The sequence below is a fragment of the Gallinula chloropus genome (genome assembly GCF_964237585.1).
Source record: "Gallinula chloropus genome assembly, chromosome: 3".
Lineage (NCBI taxonomy): Eukaryota > Metazoa > Chordata > Aves > Gruiformes > Rallidae > Gallinula > Gallinula chloropus.
In genome coordinates this window covers 120,254,762-120,281,332 of record NC_140087.1, presented here as the reverse complement: position 1 = coordinate 120,281,332, position 26,571 = coordinate 120,254,762, and the positions used below count along the sequence as shown (strand labels likewise).

General features: G+C 45.1%; 1 protein-coding gene across 1 annotated transcript in view; it reads right to left on the bottom strand.

Moving 5' to 3' along the window:
- Positions 1-26,571, bottom strand: part of PINX1 (PIN2 (TERF1) interacting telomerase inhibitor 1) — a 75,286-nt gene that overhangs the window by 39,581 nt on the left and 9,134 nt on the right. The window contains exons 4-6 of the mRNA XM_084261549.1: positions 25,784-25,862; positions 21,333-21,425; positions 17,999-18,072 (exon numbers count right to left, since the gene is read on the bottom strand). Coding sequence (XP_084117675.1) covers positions 17,999-18,072; positions 21,333-21,425; positions 25,784-25,862 — 246 coding nt within the window. The remainder of the gene's footprint in view (positions 1-17,998; positions 18,073-21,332; positions 21,426-25,783; positions 25,863-26,571) is intronic.

Here is a 26,571-nt window from a genome sequence, read left to right as displayed (position 1 = left end):
AGACAGCTCTGTGGGTTAAAGCAGAGGGGCAGCATCACCACCACCCTGGAAGGATCCCAGAAAGCAAACGCAAGCCAGGACTGGGCATGAAGCCCTTTATTGTTATCACTGTTTTTGTAAAGTCAGTTGCCAGGAGTGACCAACCTCTGTTTTCCAGTAGCAAAATCAGAACACCCAGACTTCTGTTGCCGAAGAGCAGGGGCTACACCAATGGGCGTCTCTTGGAGACACCCATTTCCCTACGACAACGGTGGAAAAAAGGAACAGCCCCACATTTTGTGCCTTTGGATGTGATCCATTGCAGTTGCTACACACAGCATTCCATTGCCATTTGGTAACTGAGAAACACTAGGCTTATTAAAAAGAAAGAAAGGGGAAAAAAAAAACCCAACCACCCAACCCCAACCAAGACCAACCCCGCGGTGCTCTGGTTGGTAAGCGCTGGTCAGAGGAGGTTCTGCTGTAATGAATGGATGTCAGAGAATCAGCAGCCCAAATGATACATGAAGTACTAGCTGTCAAAACAAGGGCTGCTACTCCACTTGAACAGAAGCAGCCATTTATACAAACACTCCCTCAGGTAGGTATTTCTTCACTTCTTGCTTGACCTCAAAGTTTCCCAGATTCACAAATCTGCAGGGTTACATATCCTGGGGTGGGTGTAAGTAACGTGCTCCCCCCTCCCCTCCAGCTTTTATGTAAACAGCCTTGCTTGTGCAGGGAACTCAGGAAAGCTGGAGACAGTCACGCCTCAAGAATCTCTGAAAGTTTAATTAAGTTACAAGGTCCTCAACTTTTATATATAGCTTTTATAGGCACTGTGGCTGTAGAGTTCAAAAGGTAAACAGGTAAGCACATAGGGTACACTTCAAACAGCTCTTCTAGCTCTCCAGAAATATCCATCAGGAGAAACTAAACATGTATAACACACACTTTGCGCTCACAGGTTCTAATTTACCACCCATGAGTGGAGTTTCAATGCACTCCACGAAGAACCCCACGTTTAAATTAGGCTAATACCACCTACATGGGGTTGGTTATGTGAAATCATGCCCAGATTTAGGGATTGTGAATCACAAGGTTGGAAAAGACCTTTAAGATCATCAAGTCCAACCGTCCCTGTCCTATGCTAAACCATATCCCTGAGTACCTCATCTACCCTTTTTTTAAACACATCCAGGGAAGGTGACTCAACCCCCTCCCTGGGCAGCCTGTGCCACAGCCCCACAACTCTTGCAGGGAAGAACTTTTCCCTCCCATCAGGGCTGACCCTGCCCTGGTGCAGCTTGAGCCCACTGTCCCTCGTCCCATCTCCTGTCCCCTGGCTGAAGAGACCATTGCCCACCTCTCTGCACCCTCCTGGCAGCGCAGGGGAGGTGGGGAGAAGGGCTCCCCTCAGCCTCCTCTTCTCCAGGCTCAACACCCCCATCTCCCTCAGCTGCTCCTCAGATGATCTGCCCTCCTGCCACTTCCCCAGCCTGGTTGCCCTTCTCTGCACTCGCTCCAGGACCTCAATGGTGAGGGGCCCAGAAGTGGACCCAGCACTCGAGCTGCAGCCTCACCAATGCCAAGTACAGGGGCACAATCACCTCCCCAGACCTACTGGCCAAGATGCAAAGAACCTGCCCACATCTACAGCATCTGAGAAGGACACGGTGACAGGGAACCAAAGAGCCCTGACTTCAGGCTGGCTGTGCCTCACCTGAGCCCCATTCCTGGGATCCGCTGCGGGGTGATGTCCTCTAGAGATAAATCCGTAGGGGACAGGGAGAGTGGAGTTTAAAGGCAGCGATTAATAGAAGGCTTAACAAGGTCTTAAAACAGGGACATTTTTCATTCTAACTTCTTAGTGTGCAAGTTACAACAAAAATACTTCCTCTTCCAGTCGCTCGCTGACGTGGAAGGTTACACAATTCTCTCTCATCACCTCCAAGCTTGGCCCAGCCTTCTCACTCCTTTTAAGCTGAAATGTAAATGAATACCTAAGCTTTCACCATTAGCACACTCAGAGATATTAAGAGGCTAAAATTAGGTCACTTGGGCCAACACTGCATCGCTTCCCACAGAACATTCAGTCTTCAATTCAGGAGGAGAAAAGTTTTTAGGTAGAAGCAAACTGGAGAACTGGATAACTCGATGCTCACGTGCTTCATTATATCACTGCCCCAGATTCAAGCTGAGTAGCACCAAAAGGTTTATACAACCAGACTATTATGGTGGTCTTCACGAACCAATTTGAGTTTTGAACTGCTGCCATTACTGGGCAGATTGAGAACATAGAAAAGGGAGGTATTTAGAAAACTTAATAAGCCACTGGGCTAAGTGTCTTGATTAATGACTGATTAAGGACCTGATACTGGGACGAGCTGAGCCACCCAAGTAAATAAAGATCTGAAGCTCTAAGATAATTTGAGAATTGTTGGAGGAAATTGCTTTTGCTTCAGTGTGTTAGCAGGGGCACATAGTCAGTAACCCCTGAGATGCTGGGCATCAAAACAGAATAAAAGAAGTTGTCTTTGTTGCTTCGTGTTACACTTTTCATACCAACTTTCTTAGTGTTCTAACACATGAGTAGTTGCAGAGAATTTCCACATCTACTGCTATCCAGACAACGTTATAGTTACTGAGTAACAGCTCAACCCAGTGTTCCAGGTACCTTGGAGGGTTTGGTACAAACCAAACTGCTTTCTGAGTACAGTTAAAAGAGTGGGTAAGAGGTGGAGAGGATGAACAAAAAGCTCCTGCCTAATTACATACACTGTTCCCCTTTTTCTCCTAGAAGTATATGAATCATATTCATATTAATGAGACATCATATACATACACAAATGGTTACCTGAACTAATACATAGCTGAAATTGGATGACTTTTCTTCCCTGAGATAAGATTTTTACTCCATTACAAGATCTAGTGGTCTAGTGACTAATAATAAAAAGAAACCTGCAAGTTTGCACTTGACACACAGTATTTGCTCTAATTCCAAATACTTGCTGCAAGACATTCTGGTTGGCTATTTTTAATGAAAATAATTTTTTAGAGACTTTCCAAAGAAAATCCATCATAATATCTGTGAATTAGAAAGCATTTCATAATTAGAATTAGCCTTTGACTAACTCTCTGTAATACAGTAACTGTCTTGTAGTCCCAAGCTTACAGAAATTTCTTTGTAAAAATAGTATTGAGAATGATATTGAAGTACTGAGTGACACTGAAATTCTTCAATATTCTGGAAAACAAGATTTTAGGGCAGCCAGTGTTTTTGATCTTCATTTGTTAAGAAACAACCTTGACCACAGGTGACATAGGATCTAGTCAGCCGGAGCTGGGCTCGATTCTGCTCCTGCCAATGTGTCCCAGTGTTGAGAACAACTCAGCTCCCTGTGAGAACAGAGCAGATTTAAACTAAACACTAGCAAAACAGAAATAAGAAGAAAGAACTAAATTATTGTGAGTCTTATACTCTGTGGATAACCATACTCCTTAATCTGTCTCCTCTACTATCCCTGGTCAAATTAATTCTGGTCTTGTCCTTTTTTCATGGGAGCTTAAAATTCAACGTGAGGGTCTTCCAACAAAGTGTTATCATTTAACTTCAGCAAAGGGAAGATAGAGGTGATCATTAAAACAGCCCCAGTGACTCCAGATCCTGAGGGACAGGTTAACACTCATCAATGCAGAACTTTCTGGAGGTCCATCGCGGACTGCGCAACAAACTTCCACAGAAACTAATTATCATAAACAGCATCTTCTTCAGCTCCAAAGCCAGAGCACACTTCAACTTGTCTTCACTAACACCCACTGGGTTCATATTACCAAGAGTCTGCCAAATCAAAACACTTGAATGCTGCACAACCCATTTCCCCCAAGGAGGGGAAGAACAAACTATGCACCACAGGCTGACGTCACATCCCTTAACCCAGTGCAGGGAAGAGTTCAGCCACTGTTATGTGCACAGAAATTTCTGAATCTGTACAGCACGGTACTCAAATGCTTCCCAACTCAGCAAAACTCAAATTTCCTTGAGTTACCATTCCCTTTCCTGTTGCTTACTTCAGCTGTTAGACCCTCACTTCTTTGCACCCTCCTCTCAACAACAGCCAATCCAGTTTAGCAATGAAAATTGGACAATATTCATCCTTAACACCAAATCTGAGGTCTTTTCCCAATAGTGTTCTGTGATGGAAAACAGCAGGGCATTGTCACTGAGACACATCATTTAAAAATGATGCTGAAGCAAACTGAACATGGAAGGTACCTACTATCCCACTGCACGATCATCTTCTCCATCATACTCCTGCTCTTACTCTAACCAAGGGATCCATGCAGTTATAAACAGGTGGTCAAATTGGTGACATTAAGTCACTAGGTCACATTTACATATATAATTACATACACACACAGCAACACTGTTATTCCAAGGAGACACACTGGCTGTGATGGAAGTTGGCAGTGTGAGCTGTAGATGTAGGAAATCAGACTCATAGAATGGTTTCGGTTGGAAAAACCCTTCAAGATCATCGAGTCCAACCACCTATCCAGCCCTACAAGGTCCAACACTAGACCCTGTCACCAAGTATGACATCTACTCTTCTTTTAAGCCATCCAGGGATGGTTTTTCAGCCACCTCCCTGGGCAGCCTGGGAAGAACACAGAGAAAAATTTGAGAAAATTCAAACAAGCCCAAATTAACTTCAAATTGCTGAATTTTTCAAACATGTTGGGCAGCTGAAGTGAGGTCAGAGAGAGGAGGGAGTACATCATTCACTCTCAAGGTTACCCTGATGGGGAGGTTTATCATTAAGTCACACTCCAGCACTAGATATTTCTCCCAACTGGAGAGAAAGAAAAGCAAATACAGCTGAAGAAAGAATAATTCAGTAGAGAAGTCGAAATACTGGGCTGGAAGCAGAAAAGCTTGTTTCTTTGATTTTAAGAACTTTCTCAGGCTGAATCATTTATTTTGCTCTAACTTTTGGTTTGCTTAACCCATCTGAACCAGCTAGCAGTTTCATAATCAGTTTGATGAGTCAAAATCCGAAGACACCCTTTTAATAACTAAAAGTCAGCAAAAATAGTCCTGTGCTATGAAGATCCAATCCTTCTGCAGCCTACTTGAGGAGATCCTTCTTAAAGGGTATTAAATGTATTCCATTCCCTGATTGCAGCTATTTCCCTCTCATTCTCACCAGATACCAACCCCAAATGCCATCTCACGCTACCCCCATTCCTCGCACACAGAGGAGTAAATGCCATGGGGCAAAGGACCATCCTCTTACACCAGGGCAGGTAGCAGCCTGTGAGACCAACTCATCCAGAACTTGTCCACCTGGCTTTAAAATCAACAGGAAGCCACCTGCTCAGTTCACACTTCCATCTACAAATCCTGTTATGATAGGATCAAAAAAACCCAAAAGTACTTTTCCTTGTTTTGAAGTACTGCACTGGAATTTTCTTTATTTCTTTTTCAGAAAGGCTCTTTGATCCCACAAATATTTTTAAAAGCAAAAACAAAACAAAGCTGGCTTATAAAAGCCCAGGCCCATGACAGGGGCTGTTTTGCACATGAAATAAAAAAAAAAGGTTAATTTTCTTTTCTAGTAGCCAAGCCCATATTCTTAGGAGCTGGCACGTCACTTTGTCACAGTACACACACAGTTAAAGAAGAAGGAGGAAAAAAAAGCTCCATTAGGGTTTGTTTTGCACACCCAGTGCACCCAGTTAAGGAGCTATGCCAAACATCATTGTTTAATGTTTCCTTACGTGGTTACACCACTTTAACCCTATTTACACAGCCCGTGTGTAAGAGTGGCTCTGCATCGTGTTTTTATGTAATTTCATTTAGAGCTGGATTTCCTCCCTCTCTTTTTTCTTCTTTATTATGTTTTTTTTTTAAAACTCCCTGTGAAGAATCCCACTGGGGAACAATCTTTTCAGGATAAGGTGTTATAAAATATACAGATGACAAGATTCGGTGTATAAATGCTGAAAGCCTGTACTAACTGAATCAGGTAGGATGAACTCTTTTACCAACACTAACTCACATTTTACTACATCTATTTTCCCCTGTGATTTTGTTAGACCCATTTCTGGACATCAGCTTTGGTCACCCAGTGCCTAAGGCTGCATACGAGACGCTGAACAGTCTCAGTGTATTTAAATCATAGAATCACAGACTGGTCTGGGTTGGAAGGGTCCCCAAGGATCACACAGCTCCACCCCCCCTGCCACAGGCAGGGACACCAACCTCCAGGCCTGGAGCTACACAAGGATGCCCAGGGCCCCATCCAACCTGGCCTTGAACACCCCCAGGGATGGGGCATCCACCCCCTCTCTGGGCAGCCCCTTCCAGCTCCTCACCACTCTCTCTGCAAAGAACTTCCCCCCAGTCTCTCCTCTCCCCCTTCCCTCCTTCAGCTTCACTCCAGCCCCCTTGTCCTGCCAGTCTCTGCCCTTTAACAAGCCCATTCCCCTCCTGTTCCTGGGGTCCCTTCAGGGACAGGAAGGCTGCAGTGAGGTCCCCCCACAGCCTTCTCTTCTCCAGGCTGAACCAGCCCAACTCCCTCAGCATCTCTCTTTTGTTCTTTTTGTCTAAATGACAAAAAGCTATCAGCACCTCTGATTAGAGACCCACTCAATCTTAATAAAGCCATGACAATGATTCCTACCTCCTTTCTTTAAACCTGAGGGTTGGTTCCCCCCCCCCAATTCAGAAAGCAGAAGAACTACAATTGTAACAAAGTTCTGTTTGGGCTTTTCCTCTTGAAAACGTTCACAAACCTAAAAACTCCCACAATGCAAAAAGCAAGGGCAGCAAAAAATCCACCTCCAAAAAATGCAGCGCAGCTTTCACACCAAGTGTAGTTAAAAAATGACTAAGTTTTCTTGATATATGAATTTGTGGGTAAACCATTTATCAATGACCTGTTTACCTGTGCAGCAGAGTCCCTCAAGCCGAGGGCCATGTCATTCCCCTTTGACTGATTAATTAGCCAATCAAGGGATATTTTTCACTCTGAGGCATGATGGTTTATTCCAGCTAATGCATGGTCTCTAATGGTAAAGCATTAAAGCCAACTCGGCTCTTTAAGCCTATGGAAGTGACCAAAAGGGAAGGAGAGAAGATAAATCAAAAGATCTCCCCCCAGTTTTCTTTCTGTTCCTTAACAACCCCCCCAAGGAACTAACAGTAGAGGCAAGACTCTTCTCCAGTGAAGAGAGAAGAAAAAGCACCATCGCTTCCAGATTGTGGGATGGCTCCTCCTCTCCCTCTCTGCTGATATCTGAACAGGGATAATTTATCCTCAGTTGATTAACAAGGTGCTTACAGAACAGGCAACAAAACATCAATACTTTGCTCTTCCCCCTTTTATCAAAAGCACTACTAGGACACCACGCTGGGCACAGTAATTTTAACCACTGCTCCTATCTGCATAGAGAAGTATTAAAAACAAGGCCCAAATTAACACCTTGAGCCTAATTACTTTTTTTCTGATGTTCTGCATACTGTGTTACAAGTTACCAGCTCGGAGTGGTGGGGTTTTAGATCCATGTTCATGGCAGTCAGTGCTGCCAGCGTTGCTCTACCAGTACCACTTGTGTACTCTGACAATGCATTTAGCCCTTCAGCCATACTGTCATGCTGTCCTCCTCGGGAGTTTGTCTCGTCAACCCCTCTGGTTGCCCCTCAAGCACAGGCAAAGGGAGGTGATTGTGCCCCTGTACTCGGCATTGGTGAGGCTGCACCTCGAGTGCTGGGTCCAGTTCTGGGCCCCTCACCGTAAGAAGGACATTGAGGTGCTGGAGCAAGTCCAGAGAAGGGCAACCAGGCTGGGGAAGGGGCTGGAGAGCAAATCCTCTGAGGAGCAGCTGAGGGAGCTGGGTGTGTTGAGCCTGGAGAAGAGGAGGCTGAGGGGAGACCTTACAACCACCTCCCCTGCCCTGCCAGGAGGGTGCAGAGAGGTGGGCGATGGTCTCTGCAGCCAGGGGACAGGAGATGGGCCAAGGGGCAATGGGCTCAAGCTGCCCCAGGGCAGGGTCAGCTCAGCTGGGAGGGCAAAGTTCTTCCCTGGCAGAGTTGTGGGGCTGTGGAACAGGCTGCCCAGGGAGGGGGCTGAGTCCCCACCCCTGGGGGTGTTTAATAGATGGGTAGATGAGGTACTTAGGGATATGGTTTAGCACAGGACAGGGACGGTTGGACTTGATGATCTTAAAGGTCTTTTCCAACCTTGTAATTCTGTGAAAGGCTTTGCAGTACTAACTGCTGCCAGAATCTGGTTCTGAGGGGGTTTAAACCCTTTTTTTTCCCCAGGAAATGATCACTCTGGGTGTTACAAGTCCATCTTACTCACCAGAGCAAAACTGGAGAGGCCAAAGAAGTAACTACAGTATTACAGTGGTAGTAAAAGAACTTTGGCAATTTAAATATATTTAATTCAAAGGATCAGACACACAAAGCTAATGGGGCCAACTTAACACTGATGCTGCAGAACACAGTGAGCTCCCATGAAAGTCAAGAAGAACTCAACCACTCTGAGTGTTACCATTTCCCTAGATCATGTCTAAAAATCTGCAGCAAGTAAGCCATGCTGGTCAAAGTAACACTGAACCCAGAGGCTGGGAGAAAACTTCTCATCAGAAGCAGGTTCCTGGGGACACCAAATGTGTAGAAGCACCGTTGTAGTGTCTCACAGACTCTCACTAGGTCACCAGACTCTTCTCACTAGCCAACATTAAAAAAACCCCAACCCTCTTTAAAATGCAGCCCTCACAAGAACAGAGTACGTCAAGAGGGTTGAGCAGTAATCACATGCTTACAAGAACATGTGTCAGCTTTTGCACTGAAACAGGATATATTCAGAGTCTAATTTCTTGGAAAGGATACACCTCACTTAGATGTCCCCTACAAGGAAAGAGGCAGGCATCTTTAGGAAAGGCTCAGCTTCACACACCTTTACCATCTTTTGAGACAATAACCTTTCTGTTTGGGTACTTGTGCATCACCATTATGGAGTCTGAAGAAGATGCCTTGATGTTCTATTAAGAAAGCTGGGTGGGATTAAATCCCACCTTTTGTTACCTGTTTCCCTTGCTCTTGATTCTTGGTAAAGTGTTATATCCACTCTTCCCAGTGACACACAGCATGTTACATCTGTGCTGAAATGGTGAAGTGCAACACACTCTGTAGCCCAGGAAAAATTATAATACCTAGGCACAAGATATTCAGTGCCTCCAAAAATGCAATTATTCTCCCTAATAATAAACATATAATGAAATAAAGAAGAAGGAAGTATGTCACAGATGCCATCTCAGTGTTTTCCTACCATCTTCCTCTGGGACACACTGACAGCTATTACATTTTCACTCTGATTTCTTAAGGAAGCAAAGTTTCCACAACCATTTTGCCCAGTTATTTGTGTACATCATTCACTCTCTTCTTCTAGCTGCTTTTTAATGCAACCTAACAGAAGCTTAGAGAGTTGAAAGATCTTAAGACTCAAATATTTCATGAAAACAGGTAGCTGGATAGAGAAGGATGACAGATGAGCGTGCACAAGGACAGGGATTTCAGGATGAGCTCATCTCCTTTAGGCACACAGAATCCAAGCACAACATGACCAGAGGAAACCAAGCTTCAGCACTACAGCTGCACACAGAACGACTTGCTGGGAGATGTTTTAAAAAACAATTCATTTTGCCCATTTCAGACCTATTCTGATGGGTCTGAAAGTGTTAAATTCATGGGTTTTTTCTTGACATCACTTACTGAGGAGCTGGGATTTCCCTGAGGAGACTTCCACTGCCCTGCTGACATCACTGCGAGGAAGCCTGCCGAAGAGTAAGGTTGCGTCTTCCTTTCTCTAATTGAAGTTCTCAGCCCCAGTACCATTCTTGGCTTTTGCCTACCCTGATCACTATCCCTTCCCTTCCTCTGCTTCTCCCTCCCCCCTGACCCTCAGATATTTATAGGCAGAGAGGTCATATTTTTCTGCCTCTTTTCTGAGATGAACGGATCCAGTTACTCCACTCTCTCCTTCTAGGACATGCCCTCTAACCCTGTCGCCCAGTTTACTAAATCCTTTTGGACTCTCTCCAGGTTTTTGATGTCCTTTTTCTGTTCTGCTTCTCAGTCTCAAACATCTCATGCTAGCTGAAGTCTCCAAAGCAGAAAGGTAAAAAAAAACCAACCAAAAGAAAGGTTAAAAATTAACTAATTTTTCTATTTTTCTGGTTTTTGTTCCCCAACATTGGCTCCCCCCCTCTGCTCTGCCCTGGTCAGGCCCCACCTGGAGTGTTGTGTCCAGTTCTGGGCTCCCTGGGATAAAAAAAGACAGGGATCTCCTGGAGAGAGTCCAGAGAAGGGACAGAGATGATGAAGGGCCTGGAGCATCTCCCCTGTGAGGAAAGGCTGAGTGAGCTGGGGCTGTTCAGCCTGGAGAGAAGAAGACTAAGAGGGGACCTTATTAATGTTTATAAATATCTGAAGTATGGGACACAGGGGGAATGGGCAGCCCCTTTTCAGTGTCTGTGGGGACAGGACAAGGGGCAATGGCTGCAAATTGGAGCACAGGGAGTTCTGCACCAACATGCGGGAGAACTTTTACACAGTGAGGGTGAGGGAGCCCTGGGACAGGCTGCCCAGGGGGGTGTGGAGTCTCCTTCTCTGGAGAAATTCAAGCCCCATCTGGACACCTATCTGTGCAATATGAGCTAGGGACCCTGATTTGGCAGGGGGGTTGGACCCAATGATGGCTCAAGGTCCCTTCCAACCCCTGTGATTCTGTGTTAATAAAAAGGAACAGCAATTTAATTTATACCCTACCTCAGCAACAGAGGCTTTCATCAGCTAAAAAACCCAGCAGACTCAGCTTGAAACTTGCCTAAAAGTCACGATTTTGAAAGCCACAGCCATCAGTATCACGACTGGTTATTCTGCAGCAAGAAAGCTGAGGTGAAGGGAATGCCACCACTTTACCCATAGCTTCAGTGAGCCCGTGGCAGAGTCAGACTTTAATGGATTTTCAGTTATGTCCCTTAAGATTAGCCAACATGCTTTTCTGATAAGTGCTGGGAAATGTAAGTCAGTTGAGGAAGTTCTGCAAAATGTGTCAGAAGACAATTTCCTGATATTTTTTTGAAAAAAAAAAAAAAAATAAATAAATAAAGTGAAAAAGCAACAGGGTGGATAGTTCCACTTCTAATGACTAACAAGGAAGAAACCATGGTGAACTCAGAGACTTTCAGGCTACTTGGATATGGTGGTTGAAGGGAACTTACGTAGGTTTGCATCCAAAAAATTTGGAGGAAGATTACTCATCAAGCAGCCTGAGACATGGAAGTGAGATGGACACAAAACATTCAGTTTTCTACGCATCTCAGAGCTATTCCAAACACACCAACAAATCAGAACTACTCCCCCAGCCCCCAAAGTGAAATCACTGCCAGAATCATGTTGTTCAGAAACCAAGTTGGGACTGTCTGTAACTCATTCCCAAATCCTCAGTCTCACTCAGGAGCATTTTCTCCAGTGATAAGGCTTCATCAGGAAACACAGCTGGATGGAGGAAGGAAATTCTGAGAAGCAAGAAGAAAAAAAATTAGTGGGGGTTCCAGGAAGTTCAACCAGATAGGAACTAATGGAATTTGTTTTTCTGTCTCCCCAGCTCCCAATGTTCCTAAGCAAGGGAGAAAAACCAGAGAGAAAGTGGGGGGCAAAAAAAGTCTGGCAGATCTCCCCCTGCAAAACAGGTCCTCGCTGCAGGTCTCCAGAGAGCACTGGAATTACAATTCAATATTTTTGATCACTTAACTCTCCCTGGGAAAAACTGCAGACGTGCTCAATTGAGGCCCCTCTGAAGTCCAGACATTGTTTTCTTCCCTCTATTTGTGGTTTTTTATTTAAACAGAGGTCGCAGTGCAGGTTATTAAGGAGGCTTCAGTTGGACACATGATTTATCAGTAATAATACTCTTTAAAAAGTACTGTTGTGTTTAACATTCAAGAGAATTAAAGGTTGCAGGTGCTTCTGATTGGTACCACGTATCAGAACCAGCAAAACAACAGCCTAAACTAGTATCTTGGTCACAGAATCACAAGGTTGGAAAAGATCTTTAACATCGAGTGCAACCATTCCCATCCTATGCTAAACCAGATCCCTAAGTACCTCATCTACCCATCTGTTAAACACCCCCAGGGGTGGGGACTCAGCCCCCTCCCTGGGCAGCCTGTGCCACAGCCCCACAACTCTGACAGGGAAGAACTTTGCCCTCCCAGCTGAGCTGACCCTGCCCTGGGGCTCCTTGAGCCCATTGCCCCTTGTCCCATCTCCTGTCCCCATCACCCACCTCTCTGCACCCTCCTGGCAGGTGTAGGTGGTGATAAGGTCTCCTCTCAGCCTCCTCTTCCCCAGGCTAAACACCCTCAGGTCCTTCAGCTGCTCCTCAGATGATCTGCCCTCCAGAAATTGCTCTTACTAGAGAAACTCCTTTCAACCCTTACGGGCAAACAGCATTTCCTTCCATATCCTCTGCAATCCCACTCTTTTGCAATCGGTACCATCCTCTACTCGACTCCCTCTTCCTTTGATAAGGCAGATAATCCAAATTTCAACATCCTCACTGACTGTAGTACTGTCAGTGTGAAACCAGAGAAAAGAACCATTACCCAGATCAATCCTAGGCCACTGTGACAGTTAAAAAAGTGAGTCTGAGATCAGTTCTATGCTTAAAACAACTCAGAGTAAACGAGCACAAAACATCTTCTGCCAAAGACTACTCCACAGGTCACAATCATAAAGCACCTTATAATGACCACCACTAATTGGAACAAAGCAAAGATGGAGTTTCCTTGGGTTTTCCTTTTCCTAATCTTTACAAAGAGTTTGGCATTACACCAACCAACCAGCCAGACCTAGTACCACAGTGCTGATGAGCACCGGTGCAACACCACTGCCAGGATCTACTGCACCACAGGCCATTTGTATACTGAGAAAAGCTCAAAGGCAGTGGGTACAACATCTCTCTGGAGTAAGAGAAGCTCTGTAACTCATTCAGATGAAATAAAAGGCCATCATGCCTTCAACAGCATACATCCTTAAACCTTTCCAGCACTTTCAGAGTGCCTACAGGATTGCAAATGATCACCCTGCTCCATTTACAGTATAAGTATTTTATGATTCCAGAACGTTCCCATCTCCTGCTCCTTAAGTGATCCATTTCATCCATCCACTGAATTTTGTCACAGGCTGTAAGGGAAGCTGTAAGGGTGGGAGATCATCAAAATTCAGCTGAACGAAGCCCTGAGCAACTTGACGTACTTGACCCTGCTTAGAGCAGGGTGGCTGATCTGGAGACTTCCCAAGGTCCCCTCCAATCTCAGTAATTATGGGATTCTATCAAAAGGAGTTCCTGCATCCTTCTGCCTAGTTATACCCAAGATGGTTCTGAACCTGGGTTGAAAAAACTAGAAATAGGGGAAACAATTAAGCGAATATATTTGTCAAAAGATCAAGAATGGGATGACAACTCTACTGCTAACTGAGGACTGGTCATTCATCCCAAATCAAATCTGTACTGAATGTTTCTCAAATGGTACTGCTGAAAAAAAGAGGAAGAATCTTACACATCAGGAAGAGCCTTAAAGACAGGATTTCAAGCTACAGGGTTAATACATAACAGGTACTTCCATGTCTCATCTCAGATGCAACTACAGTTGGGAACCTGCAACCAGAGATTGCAGCTGTTCTGACATGTATGGAAGCATGGAAGATGTCCTCTCTCCTCTGAATGGGGACAGCAGCACACAACTGTTAGTAATCACAGACTCATTAAGGTTGGAAAAGACCTCCAAGATCTTCCAGTCCAACTGTCCCCCTCCCACCTCTATCACTCACTAACCATGTCCCTGAGTACCCCATCCAACCTCTCCTTGAACACCCCCAGCGACGGTGACTCCACCACCTCCCTGGACAGCCCCTTCCAATGCCCAACCGCTCTTTGGGAGAAGAAATGTCTCCTCATTTCTAACCTGAACCTCCCCTGGCACAACTTGCAGCCATTCCCTCTCCTCCTGTCGCTGGGTATCTGTGAGAAGAGGCTGAGCCCAGCTCCCCACAACCTCCTTTCAGGGAGCTGGAGAGAGCAAGGGCTCCCCTCAGCCTCCTCTTCTCCAGGCTGAAGAGTCCCAGTTCCCTCAGCTGCTCCTCAGAGGATTTGCCCTCCAGCCCCTTCCCCAGCCTGGTTGCCCTTCTCTGGACACACTCCAAGACCTCCATGTCTTTCTTGGAGTGAGGGGCCCAAAACTGGACACAGTATTCAAGGTGCAACCTCACCAGAGCTGAGTACAGGGGGATGATCCCCTCCCTGGTTGCAGAAGCTGCAATTAAAAAGGGACTGCAGCCTAGCACAGCCCAGAGGCACAGCCCAGCACTCTGATGGACACCAGGACTCTTCTTACATTATCTCTACACAGGAACAGATATCAACAACTCACTTCCAGGAGAATGACAGCACTTTCCTGCACATTCTGCCACATGAGGGAAATGCCCAGAGCCTGGGGAATTCAGATCATAGCACAACCACCACACACAGAGAGCAGGACTTCAGATCCTCACAGGGTAGTTTCATTTGTGCCACCTTAAGGACCAGGCTCTGGAACATGATGGAAAGGGATCATGAGAGTTCATGGGTGCAATGAAATGGAATTGCTCTGAGCCAGAGGGCCTGAGCAATATGGGTTTTGTTCTGTGCAAACTCCACTGATCTCTGATCCATGAAAGTTTAAAAAAAAAGGGAAGAAAAAAAATGACCAAAGCAATTGTGCTGCCCCTGGCTTTCTCTCCCTGTGGCTGCTTAGCATCCAACAGTAGCCAGAAGACAACAATGCAGCTCCAAATTACATTAGCACTTGCCTGTATTTGCATGTGGAAATCTGGGTGCTGAACAGTGAAGAGCCTGTGAGTTTTTGGCAGAACCTTGAACCATAAACTCAGCATTCAGTGAGGGGAAAAAGAGAGTCTGCACAGTAGCCATCAGCCAACCAGGGTGCAAGCCAGGGAATCAGGAAAAGCACGTACAGACTTACATATCCTTCACAAGAGGCCATAAACACACATGATCTGCAGTGTCTATCAGCAGAAAAACAAGCACTCTACAGGATTAAGTCCCAGAAGAAGCAACAGCACATTCCAAACTCATCTTTAGTTTCAAAGACACAGAGAAAAGACCAACTACTTGGGTCATGGGTGGACAACATCATCTCCCTTAGCCAGACCACTGGTGATCTGCACCAAATCCCAGTTTCTTCTTGCCTCATATTGATCTGACAAAGCAAGGGAGGTAAGAGGTAGACCCAGGGCATATTTAGGTGATCAGAAGTGTTAATCAAGTTGTCTCCAATGGTGCAAGCTTACCCACAGAATGTGAGGCCTCTAACAGCTCTCACGGACTTGAAATCCCCAAATGCTTATTTCCAGACAGTAATAACTAGTGTAGGTGGGTTCTGTTGTGGCTGATGCCTCCTCCCAAGCTCTTACCTTTCACACCAAACCACATGACTTGTAACAAAGGATCATACTGTTTTTCAGTGACAAACAATACAGGACAGCTCTATATTGGTTTAAATTTCTTCTAACCTCCTGGTTTAATCAACTGTATTTTTGCAGTTTAGAGAACAGTATTCAAAGTAGACCTGACTTACTTCTGTGTCCTACCAGTAACTTAAAAAATCTAAAGCACATTAACTGAAATTATAACATCATATGGGATTAGGAGAAGATCAAATCCTTCAAACCATTCAATGCAAGACAGCCCATCAAAGTATTTTTTATTTTGCACTGTTTTCCAGTAAAGAATCCCCAGTGGATCTCCATTTCATGGAACCATAGGGGTTGGAAGGGACCTCCATAGATCATCAGGTCCAACCCCCTGCCAAAGCAGGGTCTCTAGGACAGGTCACACAGGTCGGTGTCCAGACAGGGCTGGAATCTCTCCAGAGAAGGAGACTCCACACCCCCTGGGCAGCCTGTCCCAGGGCTCCCTCACACTGACCAGGAAGAAGTTCTTCCCTAGATTGGTGCAGAACTCCCTGTGCTCCAACTTGAGGCCATTTACCCTTGTGCTGTCTCCACACACCACTGAAAAGGGGCTGCCCATGTCCCCCTGCATCCCCTGCTTCAGATACTGATACCCACTGATCAGATCCCCCCTCAGTCTTCTTTTCTCCAGGCTGAACAGCCCCAGCTCACTCAGCCTTTCCTCACAGGGCAGATGCTCCAGGCCCTTAATCATCTCCATAGCCTCCTCTGGACTCTCTCCAGGAGATCCCTGGCTTTTTTATCCCAGGGAGCCCAGAACTGGACACAACACTCCAGTGGGGCCTGACCAGGGCAGAGTAGAGGGGGAGGATCCCCTCCTGTCACCTGCTGGCCACACTCCTCTTAATGCCCCCCAGGATCCTATTGTCTCTCTCAGCCCCCAGGGCACACTGCTGGCTCATGGCCAACCTGCCATCCACTAGGACCCCCAGGATTTATTCTCCACAAGCTCCCTTGTCACTCTGCCTAGCAAACTATTCCTCTCCACCCAAATTTCGCCTACAGTAAAATCACAGAACAATTATCAAGAGTACTTCACAAGCAAGGTGTCAAACACCTAGTGCATTTCAAAACCTTCCACTGAGGCCAAACCTTCCCCTGTAATAAGAATCTTCAGAGACCTCTAAACCAACTAGAAAAATTCTTACTACATATTCATTTGTGCCTGTTCTGCTGGTATCTTTTCCAAAGAATTTTTCTGGATATACATCAGTCAAGTCTGTTATTTTATATACAAATAGAGCAGGTCTATTCTCTGCAATTGCAAAATGTTAATGAAAAATAAAAATAAATAAAATAAATGCTAGTACAAACCTTGACCTCATTACATGGATGGAAAAAAGTCTTTTTGTTAAAAGTTGGTTGGTGTCCCTGCCTGTGGCAGGGGGGTTGGAGCTCTATGATCCTTGGGGTCCCTTCCAACCCAGACCATTCCATGATTCTATGATTCAATATTTACTAGTTTTCCAGCCACCTTAGAACCCAGTGTTCAAAGATGAACACAAGTTTGCAGATGCCTTTTCCAGTTCTTGTGAAAATAAAAGCAGTTTGCTGAGACTGGCCAGTTGCTGCCAAATGTTAAGTTCTAGTTTGGATATTTAGGCAACTTTTGGATAAAGCAAAATTGATCTAAGGTTGTGAATTATACTGCATAACAAGTGAAAATTAAAATGAAGATTCCTAACTCCCAAGAAGTCCCATTCAAAATAATTCATAAAATAATTCATAATTCATGTATTAAATTCACTCTTATTTTCTAATGGTTCAGAGCATGGCCTTCACAGAATCACAAGGTTGGAAAAGACCTTTGAGATCATCCAGCCCAATCGTCCCTGTCCTGTGCTGACCCAGATCTCTCAGCACCTCATCTCCCCCCTGTTAAACACCCCCAGGGGTGGGGACTCAGCCTCCTCCCTGGGCAGCCTGTGCCACAGCCCCACAACTCTGCCAGGGAAGAACTTTGCCCTCCCAGCTGAGCTGACCCTGCCCTGGGGCAGCTTGAGCCCATTGCCCCTTGGCCCATCTCCTGTGCCCTGGCTGAAGAAACCATCGCCCACCTCTCTGCACCCTCCTGGCAGGGCAGGGGAGGTGGGGAGAAGGTCTCCCCTCTGCCTCCTCTTCTCCAGGCTCAACACCCCCAGCTCCCTCAGCTGCTCCTCAGAGGATTTGCCCTCCAGCCCCTTCCCCAGCCTGGTTGCCCTTCTCTGGACTCACTCCAGGACCTCCATGTCCTTCTGATGGTGAGGAGCCCAGAACTGGACCCAGCACTCAAGGTGCAGCCCTTCACCTGCAGCCTTGCTTTTGGTAGCCATGAGGTAATCTCATTAGCAAAAAAAAACACTTAAATATGATTTTGACATAATGGAAAATACATTAGGAAATAAGAGATAGGTGAAGCCTCTTGTTTACCTGTGTCTTGTTCTTCTGTCGCTTCCCAAATATGCAGGACAGATCATCCTCACTGCGTGAAGAGAGGTCTTTACCTGAAAGGGGTAAGGGGAGGAATAAAAAATCATCCACAACCTTCACATCTGGTGATACCAGGTACATTTTGGTAACACAAACAGATAAACAATTTATTTTTATATTTTTATCTACCCACAGAGGTAGGCAGATTATTTTTGGAGGTGATGAAATGATCAGGAGGAGAATGTTAAGACACTAAATGAAGTCTGATCATGGCTCCAACATACAGGAGGAAATGCCTGTGTGTAGAGGGCAAGGTTGGTGGGGAGACAACCACAGCTTGCTGGTGGATGCCCACAGGGAAACATCTAATTAACAGCTTGTTTTCCCCCACTTGATACTGCAACTGTCATAGCAAGATGAGGGAAAGCAGCCTGCACTACACTAAAGGGAAAGAAGAGTTGTAACCTCCTACACACAAGAAAAGTTCAAGGAGAAGCTGCACTTCTTGGGATTCTCAGGAGAATTTCCAATCTCTGATAGTGGTGCAGAGTTACAGCTCCTCCATACAGCAAAAAAAAATCCATCTTTACTCAGTGGGGGCTTTTCTTTGATTCATGAAATCACTTCTGAAAAGCAGTACTTTCATCTCTGTAACACACTGGATTATTCAAAATTAAAACAATTTCAAGGGTGAAGCAAAGATTTCTCTGAGTTCCAGCAGGACCATTATTCCCACCTGATTGTTGTGTGGCTGATGTGGAGCAGGGAGGGGGGAAACTAAAGGGTGAGATGTGATATTCTGAGATCCTGGTTGAAGTTTAGCTGATTTCTCATTGTAAGAGCCTTTGAGTTTTCCACAGCTTGCCTCAGAAAATTCTTTTTAGGAAGTCAGAATTAATGAGAGGAAGAAAATTAGTTCAGATTGGCCACACAAAGGCACTTCAGAGTCTGCTGGGGTCTTATCTTACTCCACCTCATTCTGATTTCAAAATCACTGACCTCAAAATAAAATTAAATACTTGTAATGGACCAAAAAAAGCCCCTAAAACCAAAATAAATTTGACTACTTCACCTGTTTCTTCCTCTCAGGTCCCCCAACTGCCCACAGAGGGTAAGCAGACACATCAACACAGAGGACAAAGTGTTACCCAACTTTCTGGTTTCTCACTGTGCAGCATCTACATCTCCTTTCCCAAGCAAGCTCCCTAAGACTGGGGCTGTTTTCAGCTTTATCTTGACCAAGGCTTGGAACAAAAGACTTACATTCCTGCTGCTCCTCCTCTCACCCTATGCTTTCTTTCCATGCCCCCATCCTGATGTATCCCCCCCTCTTTTTGCATTCTCTAACAGAAAGCCAACGCAGCTAATAGTCCTGACCTTCTGCGGCATCAGAGTGGAACCAGAGAAGCAATTGAAATCACTGTCTTGATCTCATAGAATCACAGACTGGTCTGGGTTGGAAGGGACCCCAAGGATCACAGAGTTCCAACCCCCTGCCAAAGGCAGGAACACCAACTTCCAGGCCTGGAGCTACACAAGGTTGCCCAGGGCCCCAGCCAACCTGGCCTTGAACACCCACAGGGATGGGGCATCCACCACCTCTCCGGGCAGCCCCTTCCAGCCCCTCACCACTCTCTCTCTAAAAAACTTCCCCCTAATATCCAATTTACACCTTCCTTCCTTTAATCCATCCCCCTTGTCCCGCCATTGTCTACCCTTTTAAAAGTTGATTCCCCTCCTGTTTCTCCCTTCAGGGACGGGGAGGCTGCAGTGAGGTCCCCCCACAGCCTTCTCTTCTCCAGGCTGACACAGCCCAGCTCCCTCAGCCTCTCTCCATAGGGGAGCTGCTCCAGTCCTCTGAGCATCCCCGTGGCTCCTCCGACCCCTCTCCAACAGCCCCACATCTTCCTTGTGTTGGGCCCCAGCTCTGGACACAGTGTGTACTTCTCAGACCCAAGCCTGGCTGCTATGACTATGTGTGGTGCTGATGTTCCTCCAGCAGTGAGGCTACAAAGCAGCACCAGAAACGGAAGGTGCATTTTCTCTCCTTGCTGCTCCCTTCTCCAGCCTTTGTGTGAGCTCGTCTTGTTTAGTCTAAAAGGAAGCAGGATCGGACTTGAACAACAAGGGCCACGACAACATTGTCTTCTCTCAAGTAACTTTCTTCTTGTTTTTCCTTGAAAAAGGACAATTTCCCTGTTTTACACCATGGAGGGCACAGCCAAACAGGTACACCCTACCTTATAGAAACACCACAGCCAAATAAATCAGGGATATCATTAATATGAAAGCCCTGCTCCATATTTCACATGCTCAAAAGACTTCCTTTTTTCTCTATATTTAGTAAAAGGTTAAATCCAAATCAAAATAAATCCTCTTTGCTACTACCTCAAACAGGCCACGGCCTCTGTACTTGCAAGCCCTGAACCAATTTAATTGTTTAATGTTGTAGAGTGGCAGGGTCATGTTAACATGTTTGACTTCCAGGCTGAATTATTTAATCAAAAGGCCTGAACCCCCATATCAGAATTTGGCCTCTACTCAAGTATCAATTACTTCTGGTTTAGCAAAGATACTTGCTATCAGAAAACATTACATGGAGCTTGAAGTACAGTAAGTTAGGTATTTGTGGAAACTGATCCTATCCATACATTGAAACACATATAGAGACACCCCACGTGCACATGGACATGTGAAAGGAGAACACAACCAACAGAGAAACAGAGCAAGGGATGGAATAATGACCAAGAGACACAACCAGGGATGGCTGAAATAATGTCATCATTCTGAGAAAGAAACAAAAACTACTAAACTCCATGAGTTCTTGATATAGTTTGTGTGGCCACCAACCGCTGTCCTCATTTATCCAGTAAAGAATCTGATAGATGTAAGAGGGCTTTCCTCTTCCTGCATTCAGGTTTAATCTGATCACTGATCTTATCCACATGATCTCTTAGCAGGGGTTACTGGAGATTTCAGGGGATAGTGTGGTGCAGATGCCCAAGTAACTCTCTTATCACCTTTGCCTCCTCCTGCCATCCCCTACCCACGCACAGATCACTCAGAATATTCACTGTTGCTTTATTCAGCTGAGGGTTCCTTCAGAGAGAAATCACTTTATTCAACATTTATCAGCTTAAAGCCATCCAAAATTATCCAAAAATAAAGAGGAATGGAGTATTATGGCTTTAAGTAAGTTGCTGCAGGGGGTATTCCTAAACCAAGAATTTACTTGCCAAATTTAGACACCAGAAGACAACAGATCTCCTTGACATGAGTTTTTTTTTCCTCTTAATCTTGGCTAGAGCTTATGAAACAACAAAACTCCTCTTACCTTTAGCAAATTTCATATAATGGACACGTTTCTTGGAAGATTTGGATTTTTCTTCGAGGCTGAAAGTCTTCTTCTGATTATTCACTGCAGACTCTTAAAAAAAGAAGACACCAAACAGGTTTTAGAACTGTCAGAGGGACTCTAACCACCGAACTCAAACATCAGTGTAGTGAACTTTCTCTCTCAAAACCAAGTCTCAACAATGTAGTAGTGAAGGCAGCATGGTAAGTTTTGTCTGAGACATGCTACTACTTGCTTAGTTTTTTTTTTTGTGCCACATCCCCTTCTTTTTCCCATTTCCAATCTAATGTAATTTGAAGAAGCAGATTATAGGCACTCCAGGTCAAAGTGGAATTTAACACCATTTTCTGTGGTAAGAAAAGAAAAAATAGGTCAGGGTTTATTGTGCTGGTTGTTAGAAAATATCTCCAGTGCCAGGGTCTGAGAAAGATCTAAGAAATTGTACAAAATAAAATACTGAACCTGAGTAGCCAAAAAGGGGGAAAAAAATATCCCAGAGACAAGCTCTGCACCTCTAACACTACACAAAGTGCTTCTATCTGGACACAGTGATATATCTGTGTAAGAAATTAAACAGTGGCAGAGCTTTTCTGTCCCTGAGGCCAGCTAGAACAAATTGCCACATCCACATTATTTAATTTTCTTAGCTTCCAGAAGAGGGGCTGCATCTAAACTGTCCACTGGGAACGGTCTCTGGGGCTGGCTAAGTCCCAAATTCACTCAGCAGTTGTTTGGGAGAATGTTAGCTCATGCAGGTCAAAACCACAGGAAGGATGAGTCTAACTATTAAACAGTAGAGATGTCAAGTTCCTGTGAGGTGTCAGGCTATTTTACTGCTACAGATACACTATTTGCATCCACAGAACCCGTTAATTTACTAGAAATTCTCAGGAGGAGGTTACCTGCTGTCTGGTTAATAACTACTTCATTAGTCCTGGCCTGAAAAGAAATAGGCACCACAGGATTCTTTGCTCTGAAAAGGCTCCTCTAGTGAGATGCTGCTTTTTTTCCCCCTCCCAGTGGCAACTGGTATGTGTAGGGAAATCAACCCATAGCCCCAGGGCCATGTTGAGTCACTTTTTTCATGTGATCCCACCCCTGAAAGCTCCACAGCACCATGCTCTTCTACATTGGAATGAGAGCTCTTCGGTGTTCAATACAGGGTGACACCTCATGATAAAGTCATGGAGCTAAAAATGAACCCCACAGCCTGCAATGGGAGAGCTGACTACCAGAAGGCAGCGTGAGATCTACTCTCCCAATCAGACTCTAAGTCCTAATGAGAAGGGGAAGGGCTAATGAACCCAGTTTTAGACAGAATTTGCAAGCAACTTGAAAATCCTGATTAAAAAACTTGTGATGTTTGCTTTCCCCACAGAGCTAAGATATCCCAACCAGAGATGAAGCACTTGGAGTCTGCTCTCGATCCACCTGTACCGAAGGGATCATTACCCAGCAAAGGATTTCCACAGGGCTTCCTCCTCCACTTTACGTTTCCAGGGAAAGGAGCAGCAGCACCGCCTTGTGCTTTCAAAGAGGAATTTCACTATTGAAACGTCCTGGCACTTGCAATGGACAGGTTGGTACAGCCCTGAATTTCCTACCCACTGGTAAATCCTCTGAGCAAGCACCACAGGAGGATTAATGTGCTTTTTTAAAGCAATTTACTCATAGGAATAAAGCCACGTGTCACCTTTATAGCAAATCCTGAAAGGAGGTTGTAGTGAGGTGGGTTATTTCTCCCAAGTAACTAGTGACAGGATGAGAGAAAACTGTCTCAAGTTGCATCAGAAGAGGTTCAGATTGGGTATCAGGAAAAATTTCTTCACTGAAAAGAGTGGTCAGGCATTGAAACAGGCTGCCCAGAGAGGTGGTGGAGTCACCATCCCTGGAGGTGTTCATAAACCACACAGACGTGGCACTCATAGAATCACAGACTGGGCTGGGTTGGAAGGGACCCCAAGGATCACAGAGTCCCAACCCCCCTGCCACAGGCAGGGACACCAACCTCCAGGCCTGGAGCTACACAAGGTTGCCCAGGGCCCATCCAACCTGGCCTTGAACACCTCCAGGGACGGGGCACCCACCCCCTCTCTGGGCAGCCTGTTCCGGCCCCTCACCACTCTCTCTGCAAAGAACTTCCCCTTATATCCAATTTAAACCTTCCTTCCTTTAGTTTTAATCCATTCCCCTTTGTCCTACCCTTTTAAAGAGTTGATTCCCCTCCTGTATGCTCCCTTCAGGTATTGAAAGGCTACAATAAGGTCCCCAGGATATGGTTTAGCTGACATAGTGGTATTGGACTGATGGTTGGACCTGATGGTCTTAAGAGGTCTTTTTCAACCTTAAAGATTCTCTGTGATACAGACAAATATTCCAGAGAACACCACAGCCAGGGCCAGGATGTTGTTGCCCCATTTAACAAATGGGAATGGAACACAGTCATCATCACTTTGTATCCCAGCAAGAGAGACAGGAATCAAAACTCCTCACCAGGCTAGAAAGTAAGAGAAGAAGCCTAAAACTATGTGCACCAAGGGTGTATTTGAGTGCTGGCATACTAACCACCACCAGGCCCTTCCTTCCCAAGCTCTAATTGCAATCCAACCCTGGCAACCACAGCAGTTATTTAAGAACAATGAAGTTTTTCAGCTGACTTTTAATGCAATTTGAAACTGGATGATGGCCAATAAGGTAACATTTGATCCTGTAGCACAGCTGCAGGCAGAATTATCTGGATGAGTTTTGCCAGCTTAAACAATTGCCAAAAAAGCCAAGTTTCAGAGCAATGCTTGCAATCTGCAAATCACTAAGTGGGATTCTGGCTGGGAATTTCCAATGTGCACCCAAATTTGTCCTCAGTAGCTGAAAAGTCTTGTCTTGGCCCCTAAAAAGATCCAAGGAAAAGCAACTGGGTAAAACAGGGAGAAATGTGGTTTTCAGGGGCCACTTTGCATATGTAGATGACCTGGGGAATGGTGCAGTGATTGAGGAACAAGACAGCCTTGCTCAATGAACCTGCCTCTGTGCTGACTCACTGTGTCCTTGGGCAAGTCATTTCAGCTCTCTGCTCATCAGCTTGCGGGTTTCCCACCAGTTACACCTAACTTATCTTCCCATGGCTCAAGTTGGGACTTGGGTAGGATTTAGTTATAAAGGTAGAAAGGAACTTTTGGAATTTCCCTACCACATGCTGTGCTGCCTCTTGAGGTTTTGAACTACAGCACCTAGCACCCTGTGGCCTCACACTGTGATTACAGCTCCAGTGCACAAGGATAACTCACACAGGAATTGAAAAAACCCAACACTGCATCAGATTTGGGAGTTCTCTAAGATTAGAAACCAAGTGTGATCGTTCTTGCTGATTGATCTTCCTCTTCTGTCCTATCTTTCCTCTCCTAGAAAACCTTCTGTGCTCAAATGTGAAGAATGAATGAATGAATAAGTAGTTGCTAAATTCACCAAGCTGGCAATTCTGCCACCAGCAGCATGTGGACAGCCTGCTGTGTCCAAACAGAAGCCTTTGGTTTAACAACACTCCACAAGAGAATTCTTTATATATATCATCAGAGTTTAAACTTGGATCTAACTAAAGGAGAAATGATAAAGCATTTGATGTAAGCTCACACCCAGCAGCTTTGCATGACTTCACTTTACAAACCAAGGTCAAACTTGGTTTTCAAAATTAAAAGACTATGGACAGCCCTTTTGGGGAAGTTGTGTAGTTTCCCCACTTGTGTGCTCCACATCAGGGCTGTGAAAATCACATTATCCCACTCTCAAAACAGAGGTGCATTACTCTGAGTCAAAGGCTAAGAAGCAGCTCTCTGAGGACAGGAAAAGTAGGTATTAAGAAACCACCAGAGCATCGAAGCCAGGTAGGGCACTTCATTAGTATAAGGAAGGCAAACAAATTGCAACAGTGATTTTTCATACTGGCTCTGGTTGCTTTAAGAAGAAACAAGTGCTTCTGTGGTACATCCCAGCAAAAGGTCCCTAATGTTGAGGTCCTGGATAAAATGAACAAGTTCAACATTTTCTGTTTGTTTTCCACAAGAAAGAGCCTTTAATAGAGGCCTGACAGAGCAAAACTCATCCACTGTGATCTACACACCTAGGCAGAAAAACTTGAACATGGTCACAGATCACAGAATCAGAGTAACAAGGTTGGAAAAGACCTTTTAAGATCATCAAGTCCAACCGTTCCTGTCCTGTGCTAAACCAGATCCCTAAGTACCTCATCTACTCTTTTTGCCTGATGGCAACATGTCCTTCAGCTCCCAGGGATTTAGGGGGAGAAGGTGGAGTTGCCAAGCTCAGCAAGGAGACTATCAGCAGCTCAAAGGATGGGACTTCAGCTGGCCTATTAAGACAAAGAATGGAAACTCTGCAAAGCTTCCAACATCTGATTGAGCCAAGCATGAACCTACCTGTTTCACCCTGTCCATGGCAAACATTCAGTTCAGCCAGAAGCTGGTTGAAGTCATCCTGATGAGCAATCCAGTTGTCCTGTAAATATCACCCACATGAATACAAGGTTAAAGTCTTCAGAGCTAACAGAAGTTTTGCTAAAAACAGATATTAAGACTCTGCACTCTAAGAATTAACTTGATTGCATATGCTCAGTCCTTGGTGGTGGGAGGGACCCTCAGCAACTCCATGGGTGGCAACGGTAACAACAGCTTGCTACAGTCACTCCAAAGCACAGAAATGATAAGGATTTAATTTGTAAATTCTTAATACTGAGCTGCTGTTGGCTCCATGTGTCCCCCCTCTGTGCAAGATGCTTTCAAAAGCAGGCAGGAAATACTACTGTATTTTTTCCAGCAACAAAATTATTTAAGATGCTGATAATGAGACAAGCACCTTTAGGATCATGTTCTGCCTCATACCTAAACTCTAGTCAGGAAGGTGACTGTATCAGGAGGAAGGACAGAAGGCATGAAGCTAAGGAAGGCAGGAGACATAAGGAGAAAGGAAGGATTTCAGTGGTTTGCTTACAAGCAAAATAAATCCCTCAACACCCAGATCCCAGAATTCATTGTAACCTTTCCAAGAAGGTACTTATTCCTAAAACACCCAAAAATAAACTAAACTCCAGGTTTAAGACTTTCTGCAGAGACATCTGCACAGGTACATGCTGCCACTAGATGTGATGACACATTTGACTAATGCCTTGTTACAAAGCCTGCTCTTTAGCTGAGGCAGGAGCCATTTC